Source organism: Rhinolophus sinicus, chromosome 16 (genome assembly GCF_057876585.1).
Source record: "Rhinolophus sinicus isolate RSI-liver-muscle chromosome 16, RSI-T2T, whole genome shotgun sequence".
Taxonomy (NCBI): Eukaryota; Metazoa; Chordata; class Mammalia; order Chiroptera; family Rhinolophidae; genus Rhinolophus; species Rhinolophus sinicus.
In genome coordinates this window covers 76,984,893-77,002,264 of record NC_142516.1, presented here as the reverse complement: position 1 = coordinate 77,002,264, position 17,372 = coordinate 76,984,893, and the positions used below count along the sequence as shown (strand labels likewise).

Sequence of the window (17,372 nt, the reverse complement as noted above, 5' to 3'; positions counted from 1 at the left end):
CTCAGCCTGCCGTCCGGCCTCTGCTTCAGGTGACCTGCTGTCATAGGAAGACATGCTGCTCATCTCTGAACTGTGTGTAGATGAGCTCTTGCAAAGCGTAGTGTATATTTTGGGTGTCATCACCAGGCCTCAGTTTGGTGCTGCCAGTGGGTTTGCAGCTGGCCTCCAGCTCTGTTCTTTGGCTGCAGCCAGACAGTGAGCTGGCTGCCTGCAGCTTCCCTCTGACCTGTCCCACTCATGCTTTTTCCATCATTTCCGGTGCGGCTACCCCTCGACTTCTGCATCCCTGCTTCAGGCTGGTGTCTCATCTGAATGAGCCATCTAGATTCATTGCTGCCTTAGGACCTGTCCCTACTGAAGGTTTTACTCTCTCCCTCCCATTCAGCTCCTGGGAAATTCTCAAGGAGAGATGGCCCCCAGCCAGCGTGAGCTGGGAATCACCTGGCCTGGAGCCTCCTCTCCCTCCACATCCTGGGCCTGCTTCTTGAAGCCTAAAGGGCAGCCCTGACCCCTCACCATTCTGAGTGCTGTTCCTCACTAGAGCCTGCACCCTGGGAAGTTCCAGGATGGCATCCTGAATGGGACTGTTCAAAGGACCCTGCAGGCCTGGAGCTTGTTTCGTTGGGCATCGGGGCTGCCCCCAGTGTAGCTGCAGACCCATCATAGCGGCCCTGCCTCTGGGAGTGGACTCCCATGGCGGTGAGAAACCTCCCTGGACCCAGGCGAGCAGCCCGTTAGCCTGCTCGTTTCTGGTTTCATGGCTAGTTATACGAGCTTCCCCTTGGGAGTGTCTAAATGTCAATGAATGTCTGTGAACCATGAAATTAAGGAACAGGAGGGGCTGTTCTCCATTACCTTTTCTTCCCTCTCCTCACATCTTTGTCTTGTTTTACCACACGGGACAATGTCGGCCACCAGCCACCATGAGCTCATTCCTAAGAAGGACGCATTGCCTTCAGTTCAGGAATGTGTGTCACCTGTTAAAAGTTATTTGTTTGGCCTGATCTTTCTGGGAGAAAAAAAAAAAAAAGAGAGAGAGAGAGAGAGAGAGAGAGAGTATAAAAGACTCAGTCCTAAAAAGGCAAAACAGAGCAGGGGTAGGTAAGGCAGCTGCTGGTCCTGGGAGGCAGTGCTGTCAGCTCAGGTCTTAGCATGAGCTCCTGTGACTTCTAAGGTGGTGGCTCCCAAACCAGGATGCATGCCACATACAAAAATCTCAGGGAAACAAGGTTTAGGGTCTGTCTGATCCTAAATAGCGAAGCCTTGCCCTTGTTTTAGATGGGGGTGGGGGCATCCCCATCTGCCTAGTGTTCCTAGGCCAGGCTGTTGCAAGGCTCCCAGACATTCTTAGGGTGGCCTGGAAGCTGGGAAGAGTTGGGAGCTCAGAGAACAGAATCCCGAATTTCCTGGCTCCAAACAACAGGGCCGCAGTGTTCAGTGGTAGCCCCGAGGGAAGAAAACAGAAAGAGTCCTTAATCAGTGCCCAGAAGCAGACGCACCCCACTCAAGCTGTAGCACTGGGGCTGACCCTCTCACTCCCAGGAGGCTCGTAATTTCCCCTGAAGAGGCCCAGGCTTTGCCACCAGCAGGAGGCTTTTGCTTTTCATTAAAAGGGGGAGGGGTACGTGGAAGGGAGAGATTTGCCTCTGAGCCCTATGTTTCTTCCAAAGGTCTAGTTGCATTAGTGACAGCTTATAGTGTAGACAAGAATCTCTGCTATAAACTGACGAAACCTGCTGTCAAAACACAGCCAGGTGCAACGAGGCCAACCCGGCTATAAATTGTCTTTAAGACCCAACTGGTATTTCCTTGGGTGCTTAACTGTTCAGTAAAAACAACAGCCTCAGAGAGAAAAGACCCTGATTTAGTGCATATCTTTCCATTCGTGAATGATCAGATGGCATCTTTTCATCCCTATACCCATTTTCTGCTGTTATTTATATGGTTGATGATGATTTACCTGCTCGCAGCCTTTTCACGCTCCTTGAGAGTTCCTTCTCGTTTCCACTTCAGTGAAAGGCTCTGCAAGAGCCGGGACCCTCCGGTTGCAGGAGCCTGGCGGTGAATGGGACACCTTGTTCTTTGTCTCCATCATTATAATATAAAGTTACTAGTGTGCTTGGCCTGGAATGACAACCAGAGCACTGAAATCACTCCGATGCTCTTTGTTCTCGTTAAAAATTTCTGTCCACCAGTAATTGAAGTCCTTCATGACAAAAGAGTCACGTTCTACTGGTGAAGTTTTCATTCCGCAGGTTACAGAGGCTTTTTGTCTTCTCAGGAAGGCTTGCCTTGTGGTTGGCCTCGATTTTCCTTTTTTGGCCACATTGAATGGAAATCATTTTTTTTTAAATGTGGAAATAGCTTCAACAGCAATAAAAGTAAGCATGAGCCCCAAAGAAGTAAAAGTAATTAGATCCAAACCTCTTTAAAGAACACCCAATCCTATAACCTTTGGCTTTGCAAACAGATTTAAATTTGATTGTACCATCAGAATTATAGATTGTTTCCTTTCAGACTATTTTTCTGATTATGGAAGTAATACATATATATTTTTTTGGAAAATAAAAAAGCTTGTAATGAAATAAAAATGACCCCGAGATAATTTTTTAAATAAATCCTTACAGTCATTTTTCTGTATGAATATATAGTTTACCCTTTCCTTTGTCTCCCTTTTTAAAAATAAAAATAGTATGTTCTCTAGAGCAGTTCAAGCAATGGCCCCTTCGATTGTACCCCCCAGAGATAATCTGTGACTAACAGGTTGGTGTCATTCCCTCTACACATTTTCTGTGCTGTACAGCATATAGGTGCATATTCTTTTAAAACAAAATTGGAATTTTTATTATCTGAACTTAAAGTCTTTACTATCCGAACTATATATCTTAAGTGGTGCTGGGAAAACTGGACAGATACATGCAAAATAATAATAATAATAATAATTGGAACATTTTCTTACACCACATACAAAAATAAACTCAAAATGGATTAAAGATTTAAATGTAAGACCTGAAACCATAAAACTCCTAGAAGAAAATATAGGCAGTAAACTCTGGCATTGCTCTTAGCAATATATCTTATTGGATGTATCTCTTTGGGCAAGGGCAACAAAAGAAAAAAATAAATAAATGGCACTACATCAAACTAAAGAGTTTTTCAACAGCAAAGGAAACCATCAACAAAACAAAAAGACAAGTTACTGAATGGTAGAAGATATTCGCCAATGACATATCCACTAAGGGTTTAATATCCAAAAAATATAAGGAATTCATACAACTTAACACCAAAAAAAAACCCAATTAAAAAATGGGCAGAGGACCTGAACAGACATTTCTCCAAAGAGGATATACAGATAGATGGCCAATAGACATACGAAAAGATGTTCAACGTTACAAATCATCAGGGAAATGCAGATTAAAACCACAATGAGATATCACCTCCCCCTGTCAGAATGGCTATCATCAATAAATCAACAAATAACAAGTGTTCCCAAGGATGTGGAGAAAAGGGAACCTTTGTACACTGTTGGTGGGATTGCAGATTGGTGCAGCCACTGTGGAAAACAGTATGGGGGTTCCTCAAAAAATTAAAAATAAAGCTTCCATATGATCCAGCAATTCTTCTGGATAGTTATCCCAAGAAAACAAACTATTTTAAAAGATGCCCCCATGTTCATGCAGCATTATTTATAATAGCCAAGATATGGAAGCAACCTAAGTATCCATCAATAGATCAATGGATAAAGGTTTGGTACATATATACAATGGAATATTACTGAGCCATAAAAAAGAATGAAATCTTGCCATTTGCAACTATAAGGATGGACCTAGAGTATATTATGCAAAGTGAAATAAGTCAGACAGGGAAAGACAAATACCATTATTTCACTCATGCAAAATCTAAACAAATAAAACAAATGAATTAACAAAACAGAACAGAAACAGACTCAGATATAGAGAACAAGCTGATGGTTGCCAGAGGGGAGAGAAGTGGTGGGGGGACAGGAATAAAAACAAAAGGTCCACAGTTTACTTTGTGCCTTATCAGCTGTGTGACCCCCCAGCAAATTAAAAAAAACAAAAAACTATTAGACTTTTAAAAGTCACAGAAAAATACTCAATTTCTTATACTTGTGTTGTCATAATTATTTTACCAAAAAAAATGGATTGTATTCCATTGTGTTCTAGATTATGATGGTTTTTGTATTTGCCTGATTACCCCAATGCTAACTAGCTGAAGAATGAACATATCTTTAGCACCCTGCCGATTTTAGAAGGGGGCAATTACAATTCACTATACTCAGTCTGTATTAAAAAAGAGGAATCTTACATTTAATATTCTGCAGTAAATACCCACCCACGAAGGCAGACGCTGAAAGAACATTAGGAGGTGAAAATCAACTGCGCTGCATGGGGCTTCACTGTGTGACTTCCACTACAGTTAATGGGTGTTTGGTAACCAGTTCCCTGTGTGTCACTGGCTCTCATATGTACTCCTGAGGGCCAGACAAAACCAGAGCGATTCAGGAACTTCCTAAGATCTCAGAGTTAGAGCTTATTTTCAAAAAATAAATGAAAGCAAACACAAAGTTAAAAAAAAAAAAAAAAAAAGGCAGTTTCCCATATCCCTTGATATAATTCAAGGGCAATAATTTTTAGCAGCTGCATAGCTGTCTAATGAATAGTACCATAATTTGATTTACTGAGACCTGTCTCCCGCCACTGTTGAAATAGTAAACATCATTTCTAAGAAAGTTGCCCTTTCTGCTAATTTGACAGTTCTATAAATAGATTTTGATTTCTTTTCATCTCTGCCCAAAGATCTCCACCACCCCACCCTATATGTACATATATTCCAATCTTCTTTTAAAACTTTTATATGCAAATACATTAGAAATAACTTTTTCCTGTCCAACCTTTCTTCTGTACTTCCTTATTTTCGTTGTTACAGAACTTTCTGACTCCTTCCTTTCTTTGATTTCCTGCTCACATTGCCAAGTCCTGATATCCTTATGTACATATTTATTAAATTTCTTTCCTTTCCTAGGCCTCCCCCATATTTTCATTATATTTTGCTTGGAATAGAGCAGTAGCTGGTTGGTCTTTTAGACATCAAGCTGTCCCCGTTTTCCATCGTCATCCACATCAATGTAAGTGAATCTTGCACAAACACAGCTCAGCTCCATCCTTCCCAGAAACCTTTTCCCCATTAGCAATGCATTTTGAACAAACTCTTTGGCCTGCTGTTTCAGGCTATTGGCAGAACTGCCCCAAGCTACCTATTTAAACTTTGTTTGTTACCACTCCTTGTCATGTGCCCAACTGTAATTACCAGTCTCCAAATATTTGTGAGCTTTACCACCACCTTCTTTGGTGTGTGCTCTTTTCTCCCCTTGGGATGCTTTCCTCTCTCTGGATTTAGCAAGTATCTTAACTTGTCTTATATTGTTACTGTTTGTATGTGTCTCATACCTCCCCTGCCCCACCAGGGAAACAAGGGTATTTGACTCATCCTGTATTACCTGCTGTGGTGCACATGGTAGATGCTCCAGGGCTCACTGTCCAGTATGGTGGCCACCAGCCACATGTGGTTATTAAGCACTTGAAAAATAATCTAGTGCACCTGGAGAGCTGAATATTTAATTTAATCTAAATTTAAATTTAAAATCTAATAATCCAGTTATTGTTTGGAGGAATTTAGTTATGTGAATGAATCCACCTTTTCCATTGTAAATTTTATAAAATCAAAATATAGACCAAGCATTTATGATTAAAATTTAGCATCCAAATTGAGATGGATTGTGAAAACACTCACATTTAGAGGATTTAGTACAAAAAAAGAAGGTAATATATCTCATTAATCATTTTTTAAATATTGCCTACATGTTGAAATAATATTTTGGATACATTATAACCCAATATATATCCCATAAAATATATTATTAAAATTAACTTTAGCTGCTGTGTCTTACTTTTGTAACACTAGAAAATTTTAAATGACACGTGTGGCTTCCATATAGTCCTAGTGAACGGTGCTGCTCTAAAGCTATTAGCTGATTTAAATTGAGTGTATGATGCCTTAAAATCCCCAACCTAATAGGCACCGTTGAAATCATCTGTATATTTTTCAAACGTATGGATAAAGATAGAGCTGGCCAGTCCATAGATGCCCTTCAGTCTGCTGTGACAGTACAGATGATCAAAATCCATGGATGGGAGAGCTTCACAGAAGTCACTAGGAAGGGTACGAATGAATTACCAGCCTTAGTTTGGCTCTTAATTTCAACTCCCAGGCGACCTGTTTCCCAAAGTGCTACAAGTAGCACACTGATGCCGTGACTGTCCCAGCCCTTCTGTGGCTCCTTCTACTCTGGGGGAAATGCTTATCAGCCATTAAATGGCACAATCACAGGCAGCAAGTGGCAGTGTCAAGGATAGAGAAGACGGGAACAGCCGGTTGGTCCCTTACAGTGTCCTGGAAATAGGCAAGAATCAGCTCAAGCTCTCAGACTCGCTCCTGAATCCCAGAATTTAGAACAGCAGGTTATTGTGTCATCTTGGAAAATGCCACTTCTTTCCAAGCCAACACTTGCCAGTTGCCAAAGGCCACACAAGCACATGATGGAAAACTTTTTAAGTCTTGCAGGGAAAATGCAGTAGTCACAAAATTGAGGAAACTTGATAAGATATGATGTAAGAGACTTTCTGTCAATTGGAACTCTTAGCACCGAGAAAGCCAGGTGGTTTATTAGGAGAGTAACTTGTAGACTTCTTTTGCTATGTATTATTTAATATTACCAACATAATTCTAAGGCCTGTTAGAAATACTCACTCTCAGTAGTGGCTATTAAGAATTCTACATGTAATGGTCATTCAAGAAAACTGAGAATAGTTATTTTGCAAATTCCAGAGAAACTGTATTTTTCAAATTACATGTGCTGTGAGCGCCTTCGTTCTTTTATATCAATCATAGCAGTTGCCATAATGTGCTGTGCTTTGGGGCTCCTGATAATTTTGCTGTCATTTCCTGTCCATGGTTGGACTTACATTTTCTAAGTGACTGAACATTTTGTCAAGGATCCTCAGCGGTACACTGACTAGGTTCTCTGGATTTCCTGAGAGGAGGACCTGCAATGTCGATGTGTCACCAAAGCACCTGGCCCTTCCCACAGACTCAAAGTGATACACTGCTTGGCAGTCACAAGAGACAGGGTCTGTCCTCCCAGAGAGAAGTAGGTAACTGCGGGTCTGTGCTGGGCGTTGTGTTTTATTCGGGGCATCTTGTTTGACACTGTCCAGGTGTATTGGCACTATGGTGACACAGGAGACATTTTCCTTTGGGGCACCAAATGAAAACTCTGTGTTCTTTCTTCTGTTCTCTGCCTTCCAAAACCTGATTTCCAGAAAGAATTTGAATCTTATTCATCGTAGTCTAAGACGAGACTCCTAGTAAATAATGAGGATGAAAAGTGTTTCCTCGCCCTTGAAAATTTTCTTTGTAAGTGTAGAGAGAAATCCAGTATTTGCTTGGTTGTTCTGCTTTTTGGAACAGAAGAGAAAGGATCAGGAGTCGCTTTGAAAAGTCTCTTCGGCTCAGTCCCGTTGATGGAGACAGTTGGTAGTGGCCTGTGCACACGTGGGTTTTAATAAAGAGACAAGGCTGAGTATTTGCCAGAAGCATAGCTTTACAGGCTCGGGTTAGAGGCCCTGGGGGTCACTTACTCCAGTTATGCCGAGTCCTGGAAGCTCTTTAAAACTACACATCCTGGTTGTAGCTCACACCTGCTAAGTAGGGCTAGGACCCATATTCTGTCAAAAGAAGTTTCCTTCTTTTCTGAGTACACAATCTAAACAGAGTCCTTCGATTTTATACTTTTCCTGAGAAATCCAGGTATTTGGCTTTCTGGTTTAGTTTCCAAGCGTTGTGCTGGGCAGTGAGTGGGCATGCAAAGCTCTGCCCATGAGCGCATGGCCTGTAGGGGTGTCCACAGACCAACCTCTGTTCACCCTGCACACAGGGGGCCTCTGCCTGGGCTTGGGATCTGGGTAGAGGTCAACTTCCTATATTTGCTGTGCTGGGCAAGCCAGAGACTGAGTGCATAGAAAACAGCATTTTTGCATGCTGGGGACCTGGCTGCACCCCACTCGGTCACAAGGCAGCCAGCTCATTGTGCAGGGCAGGCAGTGTGACTGTCCTCAAGGTGCCCAGTCCGGTGGGCCATGTTTGGACATACAGTGTCATCCATTTTTCAGATTCACACATACTGTGCACCCACAGAGAGAATCACTTAAGTAAGGACACTGTAGCTCTCAGAAAAAGCGATACCATTTAATAGGCTCTTGTTGGAATAGTGCTTTATTTATTTTGTAGAGAGAGATCTTCAGAAAGATCTCAACGTGCCCTCAAAGAATTAGGACACGGATAGTTTCGGATTGTAAACCTTTATGTCAATAGAAAAACATCTGATTCTACTTTTTAAGAAGAACTTCACCCATTCTTCCTTTTATTAGGATGACGACATCCTCTGGGAGTCTCTTCATCAAAGGCAGATTGCTCTCTGTCTGCATTACGCTCTTGCCACGCCCGGGGGACGCCCTGAGCCCCAGCAGTGCAGCGTGTCGTGCACATGTGCGCAAGCGCAGGCCCGCTGGGCTCTGACACTGCACAGGCTCTGCTGCTGTTCAGGTCTGCACCCCAGGCTCTGGGTAGCGGCTCTGACCGTGGGCGTGCAAGGTTCTCGGGGGGCCTGCCACCAACTTCTCCGCCAGAGCCCCTGCTGACAAGGAGCGCTGTCCCGGACACTTGGCTGCTTCTAGAACACTGGCTTCTTTTTTTGTAGAGAGCCATTATGTCGAACAAAATAGGCATATAATACATTTATCATCTACGTGTATATATTTCTTGGGTGTGGCCTCTATTGCTTCGTGGTTAAATATTAGTTTTTTCTGGTGTTGAACAACTTCTAGTCTGCTTTAGAATCCTAAGTAGGGGTAAGTCTTGGAGAAGAGCTCATCTTTCCAGCCATGGGGGGAGCTGCACCCCAGGACAGGTGGGCTGATCCGCCCAAGCTCGTCACCGTAGTAGTGGCAGAGCTGGACTCTGATCCAGGACCCCGGGCCTCAGCACGCCCGACTAAGGCATTTTGTGTTTTTAGCAGGGTTGCTTTTAATCCAAATCTGCTTGGTCTCATCCTTGCCTCAGTTTTTATAAGAGCTATAAAGAGATAATAAATAAATACAGCAGAGAGCTCTGAGCAGTGATGATTTTTAATCTAATCAGTAACTACTCTTTTTCCTGAAACTGTTTTCTAATGGACAAAAATGGGCTTTGTGCATATAGTAATGTAAACCTCACTTTCCGGGGTTTTTCGTGAATATGTGTCATGGGTATACACTCCCCTCTTCCATTTAGATATTTCTAAATGGTAGCCCTGTGTATCTGACTGTATATTTTGCATAGGAAATACTGGACTTTATTGCATCAGAGAGCTGGTGAACACATCAGCTGGTGTGAATGAAAGTGAGTGAGCGTGGAGATTAGTGTAGGTCTTTCCTTTAGAAAGACACAACTGTTCCTCTTTTGAGATGGAAACTAAATTAGATAATAAATACCAGGTCACCAAAACAACAAAGGAGAAAAAGCCATTGGTTGAACCAAAAAGTGTCTATGTACCTTCTAAAGCATTTAAGGGATGTTTCCCATATCCCCTTATTTGCTTTCAGAAGCAAACTCCAACTAGAGTCCCTGGTTTTGTCCTCATTTTGTCCCCTCTGTTGAAACAGAGCAGGAGAATGTCAGGGGCACCATGCAGTGTCGGACAGCCAGCAAGTGTATCCCAGGTCAGGGTAACAGTCAGTGACTATCAAACTGCCCAAGTCCAAATGTGAGTTTAAAAAGGGCAGCATTTGTGTCGCACACGTTTCTCTGTATGGCAGCTGTCCACAATTTATTGGCACTTGGTAAAGAGTGTGTTCAGCTCCTTCAGTAGAAGACCCCATCTTTCTAGGTCGGTTTTCCAGCGTAGGCCTTGAGGAGCTCAGTGTTTTCTTCCTCTCATCCTGTCTGGTTATAACCAGCGCCATCACACTCTCAGTGGGGTGCAGACAACTTGATGCAGAAAGTGCAAGGTTGCATTATTTTGAGATTAATGAGCAAGAGTGGAGGCTGGGTGGAGGAGGAGAAGCCATTGCGTTCTACCCACTTTGCTGTCTTCACAGAGCAAAGTGTAGTGAAGTGTTGCTTTGTGGGCTTAGTCCTGTATTGGATGATGGAAGAATTGATGAAGAGTAGATGCAGCTTTGGAGGCAGCCCCACAGCAAGCTGTGTGACCATGGGCGAGCCGCTGGCCTTCTCTGAGTCCTCATGGCTTTGGGGAGTGAGGGAGCTGGCCTGGGTGAAGGCCAGACCCACTTTGCACCTCACGTCACTGCGTCCCTATGTCACTATGTGCCGGCCTGGTACCTCGCTGAGGCCCGAGCGCCAGGTGTGCTGTTTGCCTCTGAGAGGAGGAAGGTTGGGATGTACTTTCCCTCTAAGTGTCTTCCATTCCTCATGTTGAATTATCCTCAGACTGAAAACTTGCCCTTAGTTTGTAGTGATACTGGGTGAGTTTTCATATGAGTTTTGTCCTGAGTTGTATTTTATAAATGTACACTAACAAGAAACCCTGTTTGTGCATTTCTTTTTTCTCCTACTGGAAAATTGCTATTTGAAAGATTATTGGGAGAAATCTTAAGTCATAATCAATCTGCCAGAGCATTTATGCTGGTCGACCGTTGAAAAATATGCTCACTTGTAATTTAAATCAGTTATTCACAGATATTAACCTGTTTGACCAGCAGGAGATGAAAAAACTTTTTCCAGGGTTGTTAATGTCTTGAAATTCCTGCAGATTAATAAGCACTGCAGGTGACTTTTACCTTGGACAGTGGCAACCATTACATCTAGGGTACATTTGGAGACATAAAAATAAGTCAGTACTCATTTATGTCTGCTGCCTAAATGACCTTGGGGAAAGTAGTCCGGTGCAGTCTAGGTTGCCTTTTGAAGGAGGGGAAAACACTGGGGCCAAATGCTCCAGAAGGAAAACCTCATTTTTTATGCTGCTTTTATATTTAAATCATTAGAGTATTTGCCGCTTTAAAAAATGAAAACAAGCAGAGCCAGTAATGAAATGTTTATGAGAAATTGCTACAGTGGTCACAGCACAGATTGCTGCAGACTGGTGCTCCTTATCCTGAGAAAGCAGGACCTATTCGGGGGGTGAGGTATAACAAGAAATGATCAAACCCAGATGCTTCCCTAAAATTATATTTCCAGTGCATTTATATGTCTGTTACAAAGTGTGCTACATGCTAAAAATATTTTCCTTTGTAGGTGGAGGGAAATTTCAAACCGCACTGAGGGCTACATAGATCAGATGGTTTTTCTTAAGAGCGTTAAGGGCATCCTGCTTGTTATTAGCCCTGACTTTCCAATATGACATTATTTATGCCCAAAAGCTTCACAATTCAATTCTTCTTTAATTTCAGCAACTTTATTGGCATGAAAATGCATGGAAGGGAGGCCAGAGTCAATACATCAGAATTGGGGGCTAAGACTCCAGGGCGACCAGTGATGATGGGATTTCACTGGAGAGAGCGTCTGCTTCCCAGTGGCATTTCCTTGGGGAGGAATCACCTCTCCTGTCTCCAGCCTGTTCTCCAAGTGTTCCATCTCCTTTTCTCTCTGTGCTCTCTTTCTTTTTCCTCACTTGTGCATGCCGTCACTTTTCACTATTCTGTGCAGCCAAGCAAACATATGTTCTCTTTACGATTCTTCTCAGTTGTATTTATTACAAAGTAGACGTCTGAGTTCCCAATAGGTTTCTCCCCCTCAAATTGTATTTCTTCATCACTGTCGTTGAGTTTGTAATTGAAGGATGTCTGTCTGGGTTTGGCATAAATGCTTCTAGTGAATTAAGCTGTAAATGGGTCAATCCAAGAATGTATAGGTTGTATAACTCCATTAAATTATATTTTTATTTAATTCTTTCCTCTCCCCCTTTCTCCTTAGTATACTGTGTAATAGAACATCCAGAATGAAAAAAAAAGTGTCATTTTACTGAGTAGAGTCTAGATCAAGTGCATAAAGCGTAATAACTGTTTACTGCTCCTTGTCACGACTGTATGAGACAGGCATTATTATTACACCCATTTTATAGATGAGGAAACTGAAAAGCACATCTGTCTGACTGAAAAGCCCAAGTTCTTAATTATTGCATTGGTTTTAAGTGCATGTAACTACTACGAGGATTTTAGATGTTTTTGCATCTAGCACCTGGTCTTGCTGGTACCTTCAGAGAACAATGTAGAAAATGTGAAATTTCATTTTATAACAACAGTGGGCTTATTGTTTTGAGTGAATGGGACCAGAAAGGGTATGATCTCCTCTAGACTAAGGCAGATGAGGAAGAGAACTTGCTTCCTCATGTCCACTAGTCCTCTGGGAAGGGATAGACACTTGTTTGCAGTGGCTCAAACGTGTCGTATCTCTGCAGGTTCCGTCCAGCGGCATTGTATCTGTGTGGTGGTCAGGTGAGGCTTTTTATTATGATGTCACAACTCAGTAATTTGAGAACTTTGGAAGTTTACTTAGGTTCAAAATACCAGACAGGCTTTGGTTTTGGAAAGGAATGAGCATTTACTGGTCTACATTGTGCCTCTGGCTTCAAGTGCCGTCTGATTTCATCCTCAGCACAGCTCTGGGAGGCAAATAGAATTATCTCCATTTCACAGGCGTGGAGAGGTTGTGTAACACTCACCTTCTGCGTGGCAAGGCCGGACGGTGCCTAGGTCTGAATTCTCACCACATATGGCTTTGTACAGAGACAGGTCAGCCACATTCATAGGACAGCACTTAAAAAACAGCAACAGCATATTTGGTTGTACATTCGCATGATTTCCAGGGCCCTTGAACCTCAGAGAGCAAGGTAGTGAAACAAGAAATGCTCAAATAGCAGGCAAAGCTAAAACAGACCAAGTATTTACACTATAAATTGAAATTGATAATTATAAAAACAGCGAGGACCAGAAGACTGTTAGTTTTAAGAGAGCCTAATATACCTAATATTGATGTGAATATAAATTAACTGGGTGGATTCTTAAATTCTGCATATTAGGAGGTGTTTATGATGGGTCTAATAAAGCTCTAATGTTCTTTGTGGTCCTTTTCCATCTCTCACACTACTGAGCACAAAAGCTGTGTTGTGTGCAGAATGGCTGGGTTTATCCCTAGTAGAAAGAAGTTATGTTTGGTATCTAAAGAACAATAAGAGTTTGCTGCTTGGCTGATCAATGCTGGATCAAGTTCACATTCCCGGCTCCTACTCTCCCACCTACACATGTGGGGGTGGAAGCAGAGCAATGGGAGGGAGGACAGATCCTTTTTTCACACACACACACACACACAGAGAGAGAGAGAGAGAGAGAGAGAGAATGAGATGTGAGCTTGGGCTTTCCTAATATGGACATAGCTGGGCCTGGGTAGCATTAAACATGGATTTAATCCACTGCTGGAGGAAACATCCTACAAAAGGTAAAGAGATTAGCAGCCAATCAATTCTGGACCTTCCCATTGTTTTCCTGGAACACCTCTTATATGGATCTAAATGTTTGGCGAACAAACATTCTGGAAAATAAGCTTTCTCATATATTATATATATTTGGGACAGCCACCCACCCCCAACTGTGATGGATTTTATTTTCGTTATTTGGTGTGTGTGTGTGTGTGTGTGTATGTGTGTGTGTGTTTGTGACAGAGAGAGAGAGAGACACACAGAGAGAGAGACACAGAGAGAGGTCTTACTAATACTTCTGATTAGAGGTAGGATGATTCAGGCCCGTCCCTCTTATTTATTTCAAGTTGTAACTTCATTGGGTACCTTTGGGAGGCCAGATGACAGGCAACCCAGTATAAGTGCCAAAGTGTTTACAAAATAGAATGCAGGCGGAAGAGAGCTAGACCTGCTGGGAGTCACAGACTCCCTGATGCCCAGCCTCTGGGACGAACAGTGGAGCGCAGGCTCTCCAAACACACAGACTCACAGATACCACACCCATTCCATCCTAGGGAATAATCCAAGGGGCCTAGACGTCAGTGTCTGCTTTTCAAGTTTGTGAAATGTCAGCGTATATGTTTGTGCTTTGAATTAGTAAGCAACGTCTTTGTAAGGCATTTCCAGAGTAGTTTTCCTATAGCATCAGTGCATGGTGTCTTTTCTAAAGAAGGAAGCCCATTTGGTTAGAGCACGGTGCCCAAGACTCGAAGGAAGTTCTACTTAGGTTGCTTCGTGTTTGGGACAGTCGCTTTGCACACACAAAGGGTCTTTTGCATTCACTGTCCCCTAATTCTAGTCATCAGTTTTCCAAATGCAATCTGTTTGTTTCCATGGTATGGGTGGCTGCCACCGACATAATTAGAATATTGTCCACAGGGGGTCAGGGGGCAGTACCACCTCATGTCTACAGCCTTCCGGGTCAACACTAAATTAAGGTTCCTGGAAGACAAGGATCTGTGCTCCTTTCACTTAGGATCCAGAATCCTATTTACGACGAACCTGGACAAAACTCTAAAAACTCAAATATCCATTCGTTCTTGCCTTCCTTCTGGGTAGTGTTGAGCTCATCCACTTCTCTTTAGTTCGTGCGTGTGTGTGTGTGTGTGTGTGTGTGTGTGTGTGTGTGTGTGCAACTCATCTTTCCCAGAAGTTTATCTCTAAGTGTAAGCTATGAGAAACATTATCCTGGGTCAGCCGACAGCCCAGGCCACCCGGCATTGTGTCTGCTGTCTGCCCAAAGGGACTTACTGTCATAGAACAGAAGAGGTAGCTGTTATCTGTGGCATTGACCTTGAAATGTTGATGTCTCTCAAACATCTGGAATACCTTCATAGTACCCTGTTAGAGATGAGTCATCATTAAAATGAGCTAAACCAGTGGTTCTCGATACTGGCTGCACATTGGAATCCCTGGGGGGTGGGGGGTGGGGAGGGCTTTAAAAACTGATGCCTGGGTCCTACTCTCAGAGAGGAGAATCTAAGTTATCTGGAGGGCCACCTGGGCATTAGGAATTGTAACACCCCTCCACCCCACCCCCGTGATTCTAATAAGTGGTCAGAGGTGGGAACCACTGGTCTGAAGCCACTCCTACATAATTTTATATTTCACCTGTAAAATTCTTGAAGTTTATAGTGTCTCTGAATGTTAATTTCCTGTAAAGAATTGCGGTGCTACAAGCGTTGAGGGGATGTACTGATACCTGTTTTCTAAAGTGGCTGTTACAATAGACTTTCGCGGTATGGGACTATATTTTATGGGTCGTGTTTTGATCTGATCTACATTATAAGCATGTATTTTAATGTGAGGTGGCCATGCTAGATGTTCCCTAAGCTCTCTTGCTGGAGTGGAAAGAGCACTACATTTCCAGCCAGATCTAAGGGCCCCGCAATATGAAGTCCTAAAGGTACTAACATTTCCTAAGACTCAGTTTCCTCATCCTGAAGGTGCAACTGTGTACGACAAATAGAATGGTGTGTATGTGGAAGTGCTTTGTAAACTGTTCAGTCCTAGACAAAATTGGCCACTCTGGTTCTTTCTACTAGTTCTGAGGTTCCATGGTCTCAGGTATGTGTAGCCCTTCAGTACCTATTTTGTCTGTAAGCCACTTCCCTCCAGCTTCTAGCGATGTTGTTTGCTTCTTAGTTCCAGAAGCCTAGAATTTGATAAATAACAACTGCCTTCTCTTGTAAGAACGTCACACGTGTCATTTGATCTTCACAACTCTATGAGAATAGAGGCTTAGAGAGGTCACACAGCTAATCAGTGGCAGTGCCTGGATTCAAACCCAGACAGGCTTATACCATACCACACTGCAGCCCGGTCATATGAGTCTTCTGAGGACAGGGATGGTGTCTGATTCATCTTTGTGTTCACCAAGTCTAATGCTCTGTTTTGCAGCAGGCACTCAGTATGTTAAGTGAATAACCCGTCCATATGTCCAATTTACATTCCTCTTCCTGCAGTCTTAAGTCCATCTCCCCTGGTTTTGATATCAAGAGAGATAAAATACTTGGTGGGTTAACATTTTTATATTAGTCCTGTGTAATGTTTGTATGGTATTATATTAATTTTTTTGTTTTATTTTTTAGTTCTTTACCTTGAATTTTATAAGTAAGGTATAATCATATGTCCTCATCTTCTACACTTCACCTCTAAGTGTTGTTAATAGAGAGATTTATTAGAACCAGAAAAATTTTTCCAGACCTCCTACCCCTAGCCCCAAGAAAAGAAAATAAAAAAAATAAAAAAATAAATCCAGAATATTTTAGCTATTCATACTCCTCCTTGTCCAAAACGGGGCTAAGGCAGCTTCCAAAGCAAAATATAGCATGATCAAAAATAAAATAAGAAACATAAAAATAAGAAAAGTGAAAATAATGGTGGGAAAATAAGTTTGGCCCAGGAATTACATTAGCGTACAATATGCACCCCCTAAAGTTCCCATGCCTGGCTTAAAGTAGGGTTACAGAGCTTTCTAGAAGGGGGAAACCCTTTTCACTTGCAGTGTTCATGGGGCAAAACAAACTAGCTGCCTAAGTGTAACACTTCCTGATGTTGATACTAGGAAGAAATCTTTCCTGTAGGTCCTCACAGAAAACTACTATTTAATGAGGTAAACAACCCTCTAAAACAATCCTTACAGTAAACACTGTGATAGATTTTATGGGGATGTTTCTTACGATGCACCTCAATAAAGGTTGATGGCTTCTTATTAGAACATAATGCCCTAAAAGGAATTTCACACAGCACCAGTGAGAGGGATGCAGTCTGGCTCCAGCTGTGTGGTGGTCTGCCCTCATCCAAGAGGATCTCATATAGGAGTTCTGGCAACAGAAAAATCTGTGACCCAGACGATGGATGTATGTGGGGAGTGGTGGGAGGGGCTGTGTGCCATATAGGTGTATTTTTCTCTAGGGAGCTAGCTAGCTAAGAGCTGATAGCTAATGCTTCATCAGAGTCTCGGGGGCGGGGCAGTCAAGAAATGGAAGAACTGAACATGTCCCCTGGGGCAAGCTCTGTACAAGGTTTTGAGGAACAGTGAGCTCAGGGTTGTGGTTGCTGAGGGGAAGCAGTTCTGTTAGCCAGGTCACTGCAGAGCAAACGTGGGATGGATTTCCTTTTTAGAAAACCATGCTTCATAAGGATTTCCACTAAGAGGTCCATTTGGTAGGGCCAAAATCCTCTTCAGAAAGAAATTAGGCGTTCATTCTAACACAGAGGCAAAGTGGGCAATAATACAAGTTACGTGTAATTTTTCTAAAAGCAACTAAAAATA

General features: G+C 42.6%; 1 protein-coding gene across 7 annotated transcripts in view; it reads left to right on the top strand.

Annotated features, from left to right (window-relative positions):
• Nucleotides 1–17,372, top strand: part of AOPEP (aminopeptidase O (putative)) — a 348,549-nt gene that overhangs the window by 251,298 nt on the left and 79,879 nt on the right. Inside the window, exon 12 of one of the 7 annotated variants that reach the window (XM_074330243.2) lies at nt 386–16,943. The exons of the other annotated variants lie outside the window; for them this stretch is intronic. Coding sequence (XP_074186344.2) covers nt 386–508 — 123 coding nt within the window. The 3' untranslated portion in view covers nt 509–16,943. Of the gene's footprint in view, nt 1–385; nt 16,944–17,372 lie in introns of those variants that run through there. 7 annotated transcript variants of the gene reach the window in all.